Below are 6,796 nucleotides of genomic sequence, written 5' to 3' on the forward strand. Positions count from 1 at the left end.
GTTCCAATATTGCTTTAAACAGAGTTACATTGGGTTCAAAAATAGTGAAATAGGTTTCGAATAAAACGTTATTATTTTTTCCCTATATCCATGTACTATAATTACGAAGATCTAATTGGATGTTACAGTTAAGTAAGTAATCTACTTTTCTGCTTGACCACCCAACATACTAGCCATTTTAAGTAAACATTTTAATTGCAAAGACGCCATCCGTCGTATTACATAAACCGCTTATTATAGCCTGTACAAGGTATTTAACTGCGAAACGATTAACTTAGTTTTTTAATTCTTATCTCTTTGAATTATTTAAGCGTCACTTACATGTATAATGTAAGATATTGATAACAAGTGCACTTAGAATAAATGCAGGCAGATGTAGTACCCCATTTACATACAGAGATGAAAATGATCACGTCGGTACTAATAATACCATTACAACGACACTTGTTAAATTAGGTCGTATACAGGCACTGTGACAACTCGACTGACAGTTCGAACGGACATGCAAAGCTAAGCGCTGGTGGGCTTACGAAATCAAAGCTCCATCAATCGAACCGGTTGCTGCGAACCGAAAAACAGCGCACTTAATATGTACGTAGACGTCACAAATAAAAATATATCGCGACTGTTCCCGCTCTTCGAACCTTAGTCTCCGATACAAACATGACAACGAATTTTACAGATAACGTTTTGATAAACACCGCTGGATGTTTATCCACCAGATTTGATATGCGTTTATAAGAAATACCTTAACCCGAGCCCGTATTAAGATAGTTCGGACACGATAACATGCCTAAGAGGATTGATTTATTTGTAATTTGTCCAAATACGTAAATTGATAATGATACAGCCCTTTTAGTGACGTAAGAGGAAACGTTGACATTTTCTGTTTCCTTTTAAACTTAAAATGGCTTTGTTTATTTCTTTGAAAAATCCGATGTTATTTTTATATTGCACTCTAGTGGTCAATAAAAAACTGGGCACGCGTTAGCCGTTCCCTGCCCGAGCCGAGCTCCCCTATACACCTCGCCAGGTACCGACCCGTACGTACAAAGGGGAAGGGATGATGGAAAATAATAGGGGAAGAGAATTTTAAAATTTATGTTTTTTGCAGCCGGCGCAGGTGATATAACGCGTGCGCGTGCGCCGTCGGCTCACTTGTGCGTGAAGCTCCGCTGCCGTCGCTCGCGCTCGCATTTTAATCGAAAGCTCCCACGAAGCCTCCCTATCGCGCCGACCAGTGCTTTTCCGATCGCCGCGCGGACCGGTTGTGTGTTATCTCTCGTGATCGCTCGCGTAAACACGTAAAATGTTGCAAGAACTACAACTCGTTCAAGGGCAGACGAACTACGTCGTCGTGTCTTCAGGCTACCCTTCAGCTACCGTGACTAAAACGCCGGCTGAAAAGAGGGTGGTGCCGATCGCTCCGGCTCCTGAAAAAAATTATGTCACACATGATACGCCGCCTAATCTACAGTACAGGAAGAAGGTGCACTTCAGAACGAATCCTTATACTGGACCTCAAGCTGCTTCGATCGCAAGAAGAAACGCTCGTGAACGTAATCGTGTGAAGCAAGTTAATGACGGGTTTAATGCGCTACGCCGTCACCTGCCCGCTTCAGTAGTTGCAGCTTTGTCGGGCGGTGCGAGACGAGGTTCCGGCAAGAAGCTCAGCAAAGTGGACACCTTGAGGATGGTAGTGGAGTACATCAGATATTTACAACAACTACTAGATGAAAGTGATGCAGCATTAGGTATAACAAGAGACCATGAGAACAGAGAGAACATACCTAGTAACAATGCTCAATCAATCACATCAATGGATATGGATGATGGATTCTTCTACGGAAGCAGTTCGCCCTGTTCAGAGAAACCTGATTCACCAGCGCCCTCAGAATGTTCTTCAGGTGTATCCTCGTCATACTCTGCAGACAACAGATACGAAGTGACCACACAACAGAACCTCGGCCCGATGGATGAAGATGAACTACTGGATGTCATCTCCTGGTGGCAGCAAAAATAACAATAATGTATGTACCTTTTCTATTCATTTGAAGCTTTCTAAGTTTAAAGAATGATAATGATATCTTTATGAAGATTCTTATTAGATTGTTTTGGATTTTTGTAAATGTAAATTTGTTGTTTGTGCAAATAAGTTTAAAATACACCTACTTATGATTATTTTCTTTTGTTCACAGGTAATTAGCAAACCGGCTCAATTATGGACGATTCCCTCCGAGACATTGTGCATTCAGAATTAATCGAACTGCATTTAGTGAAGACGAAAAGACTCTTTTTATATCTAGTCAAACGTTAGTGCCTTAGTAAGATAGATTTAAGTTTAAGATCGGATACATGTAGCTATAATATAGTTTAATATAAACATATTTGATGTATTATCGATTATTCAGTAACTTTTGATAACGTTATGTTAACAACATTTTAGTATAACAAAGATTTATTTGTAATCCATAATATTAATTAGAAAAGACAAAAAACTTAACGATTTTCTTTGTCAAGCAATTTTCTATTTTCATTTGTCGACAATATTTACGTTTATGGATTTACGTCCGTTATTAATAATCCACCCAATGTTATGCTTACCAAAGTTTGACATTTGGCAGATTTTGACAACTAGAAATTGTCAAATTTCGTAGGCAAAATTAAGATAGCTAAATCTACCTAAAGGTAGGTAGATTAATAAATCTACCTAAATTAATAATTATATGCTTTTACTGTGTCTCAATTTGTAAACATATACACTCATATGTTATCTTCAAATGTTCGGTACTGAATATGTTTTATATTAATCTATATTATAGCTTCATGTGTACCAAGCGTTATAAATGAGAAAGATTTTGGAAAGGTGAACGCAAAAATATTTTGCAATCGTTATAGGTACATTTGTTACCTGCCAGTGAACTTTACCGAGGCTGTATAGTTAAACTAATTTGTTATGTGGCCACTCATATTGTACATAGATCTTAGGTTTAAGGAGAACGGAAGAGCTGAATAAATTATTTATTGAATATTGTCTATATTTCTTTTTTTATAATGAATCATTAATACATATGAAATAAAAACTTACATTCTTATTCCTACTCAAACACACACATGTACAATGTACATACATACATTTAACATCAAATATATAACATGTGACTATGACGGTATATTCACTTTTGAAATTCATTAATATAAATAAATATAAACAGAAACTTATAACCTAACTGTAGCCGCTATTAAAATTTATACACATCAACATCTAAATAACCATTAAATCTTTAATAACTTATACTAATACTAATACTTTAGTACTTACACATTACATATTATATAGGTACACAACAAGAAAACAAAGAAAAAATATATGATGTATGAAAAATTTGAAGACGTTTTTTTTTATATTATTTAATACTTACATAATGAGTATAGTGCATCACTACATCATCATCATCAACCCATTATCGTCCCACTGCTGGGCACGGGTCTCCTCTTATGATGAGAAGGATTAGGCCATAGTCCACCGCGTTGTTCAAGTGCGTATTAGTAGACTTCACATACCTTTAAGATTTTTTTTATAAATCTCTCAGGTATGCACGATGTTTTCACGTTTAAGCAAGTGATTATTAATTTCTAAACACTACAAGAAAATCTAAATACTTGAGAGTTCTTGTCTTGGTAATGGTTTCCAACAGGAGACACGGGCTCGGCAGTAGGCACAGAATCAATAATACATTAGTTTAGGTAATTTCACAACAGTTACAGCACACACATAAATGAATATTTTATGAATTTGTTATAGATTAGAACAATAACAAATTCATAAAATATAAACAACATTAAAATTACCATTATTAACTTAAAGTGTCTAAAATGCAAGGCAATATTATTAACAATATTATTATTATTTAGACCGCTTATAATTTTGTCGTTCTTAATAATTGCCATAACAGACATGCTAGTTATACGTCGGCGATTCGCGTTGTGGCGATTGCATCGAGGCTGCGTCAAGTTTTGGTGACGTCGAAAATGTAACTTTCAGTAACATTCATGCTGCATTTAGCGTACAATAGTAGCGGATGGTGTTCAATCGTGTGCATCGTGTAACGATTCATCGTTACATCTAGCTTTCTGAAAGCAGTTGCCCTAACAGACGTGCTAGTTTTACGTCGGCGATTCGCGTTGTGGCGATTGCATCGAGGCTGCGTCAAGTTTTGGTGACGTCGAAAATGTAGCTTTCAGTAACATTCATGCTGCATTTAGCGTACAATAGTAGCGGATGGTGTTCAATCGTGTGCATCGTGTAACGATTCATCGTTACATCTAGCTTTCTGAAAGCAGTTGCCCTAACAGACGTGCTAGTTTTACGTCGGCGATTCGCGTTGTGGCGATTGCATCGAGGCTGCGTCAAGTTTTGGTGACGTCGAAAATGTAGCTTTCAGTAACATTCATGCTGCATTTAGCGTACAATAGTAGCGGATGGTGTTCAATCGTGTGCATCGTGTAACGATTCATCGTTACATCTAGCTTTCTGAAAGCAGTTGCCCTAACAGACGTGCTAGTTTTACGTCGGCGATTCGCGTTGTGGCGATTGCATCGAGGCTGCGTCAAGTTTTGGTGACGTCGAAAATGTAGCTTTCAGTAACATTCATGCTGCATTTAGCGTACAATAGTAGCGGATGGTGTTCAATCGTGTGCATCGTGTAACGATTCATCGTTACATCTAGCTTTCTGAAAGCAGTTGCCCTAACAGACGTGCTAGTTTTGCGTCGGCGATTCGCGTTGTGGCGATTGCATCGAAGCTGCGTCAAGTTTTGGTGACGTCGAAAATGTAAATTTCAGTAACATCATTAATGCTGCACTTAGCGTAGAGTAGTAGTGGATGGTGTTCAATCGTGTGCAGTGTGTAGCGATTCATCGCTACATCGAGCTTTATGGAAGCAGCTATCCTTTATTCATATTTGATCTATCCGATGTTTTCCCTACCAAACATTAAAAATTGACAATTCTAATAGATAGAAATTGCCAAAGGTAGGATTTTCAAAAGTAATAATAATTGATAGAACACGTTGTTTATTTACATCGGTCGGTCGCCGATGCTAAAAGTAGTGTGTCTGCTAAGGCTGACGTGATGACGCGTATATCAAGACATCAGTACTAAAAAACCTAATTAAATTATGTTGTAAACCAGTAGAACATGTAAGCGCTCATTTTCCGATGATAATAAAAACAGGAGATATGGTTAAAAATTAATTTACCCTGAAAAAAGAACACGGACAACGGCTTTTTATGAATGTCGTTTATGTTACGTATTATGACTATGATTAATATTGTGTAATCTAAACCTAGATTCCTAACGTATGTTTATTCTACGCAAATTATTTTTCTGCTGTAAAAAGTTTTCTACTTGATGATCCTTATTTAAAGACAAATTTAAGACATCGACGTTAATGATGTTTTAATAAAGGGCGGATTTACGACTATAAATCTTTTTATACGTGTACGTACCTAGTACCTAGGTTATAAGAAATATTTAAAGTATAACTTCAAAAAATATAACCAGAAACAATAAGAAAATACTTACCTTAATGAAACAAAATTATTAATTGAAAGAGTTCTTCACGAAACACTACAATCCCCCGAAATTATATTTCCACCAAAGTATAAATCGCAAAATTATCCGCATATAATAAAAAATTTGTGCAGGTAATATTTTATATAACGATGTTATGATTTTATTTTCAGTCCAAAACCAAATTATAGTAGGCACATTTTTGTCCTCCTTTAAAATACAAAAAATGAACCATAATCCTTTTATCTCCCCACTACTTTACCGTAAAATTTTATAGCCTGCACAAAATATTTCCAATCGATAAGAACTGACGTAAAGAGTTGAGATTGTTCATATTAGATAGTTATTAACATTTGCTCGTCATAAATCATAACCGGCCACATGGAGAGAATTAGCGGAGACGCGGTCGCAAGGAAACATTTCCTAAAACAACATAAAAAATACCTCACACGAAACCAATCAACTATTATTATACGACAGAGATGGGGGTAGGTTCTATTAATTTATAACCAATGTGGGTGGATAGACTGACATTATTTTTTTATGGATCGCTCTATGTGCTTAGAATAACAGTAATTTCGTATTTGAAGCATAGTTCTGCTCGTGTTGTGTTTAAACAAATAAAATATGTAATGGATGGAAGTTTCGAACTACATGCAATTCCTTCGCAATATTGGGTAAGGGTTGATTGGTTTATAAAATATATTTTTCACGCATTTTTAACTATTTTATATTAATAAGACTTTTTTGCAGGTTAAGTCGAGTCGAGATCTTCTCAGTTGAGGTCGCGTTCCGATACGGTAGTAGTTTAAGAATAAATATTTTAACTGACAATTTGTAAGTGCCGCTGTTGGCCTATACAAAATAAATATATTTCAGTTCATTTCATTTCGAGCGGGAAACTATGTAAACAGAAAGAAGGAAATTGTTTAAAGGATAAGATGCAATAAAAAACATTGTCAGAAAAGTAAAAAATAGAGCTGTAAAATAGTCCTAGAGGTTAAATTTATTTACAATTGTATTATAAAAAAATGATAAGATTGATAAAATTATCTGAGACGTTCCATCTTAGGCCTCTTATATCGCGTCGAAGTCGCTAACGACAGGAGTGGACGGTCGTCTGTACCCTTACCATGAGTTTTCAAAACATCCCACAATTTTACGTTACGTTTACTCAATCCATTATTCTGTTCCGTTTGCTTCATTAGAATGAGTAAACGT

At 36.1% G+C, this 6,796-nt stretch overlaps 1 protein-coding gene across 1 annotated transcript; it reads left to right on the top strand.

Moving 5' to 3' along the window:
* The first annotated feature begins 1,147 nt into the window (after positions 1-1,147).
* On the top strand, positions 1,148-3,036 carry sc (achaete-scute-like protein ASH2). Its single transcript, XM_073085706.1, has 2 exons — positions 1,148-2,030; positions 2,199-3,036. The coding sequence occupies exon 1, from the start codon at positions 1,310-1,312 to the stop codon at positions 2,021-2,023; it is 714 nt and encodes a 237-aa protein (XP_072941807.1). The 5' UTR covers positions 1,148-1,309; the 3' UTR covers positions 2,024-2,030; positions 2,199-3,036.
* The last annotated feature ends 3,760 nt before the right edge of the window (positions 3,037-6,796 follow it).

The sequence above is a fragment of the Epargyreus clarus genome, unplaced genomic scaffold (genome assembly GCF_041222505.1).
Source record: "Epargyreus clarus isolate Ecla_fem2 unplaced genomic scaffold, WU_Ecla_fem_2.2 ptg000023l, whole genome shotgun sequence".
In the NCBI taxonomy this organism is placed as follows: Eukaryota; Metazoa; Arthropoda; class Insecta; order Lepidoptera; family Hesperiidae; genus Epargyreus; species Epargyreus clarus.

Bases quoted from the DNA above. Each gene is read 5' to 3' on its own strand.
- sc (XM_073085706.1), top strand. From the start codon at position 1,310: ATGTTGCAAGAACTACAACTCGTTCAAGGGCAGACGAACTACGTCGTC.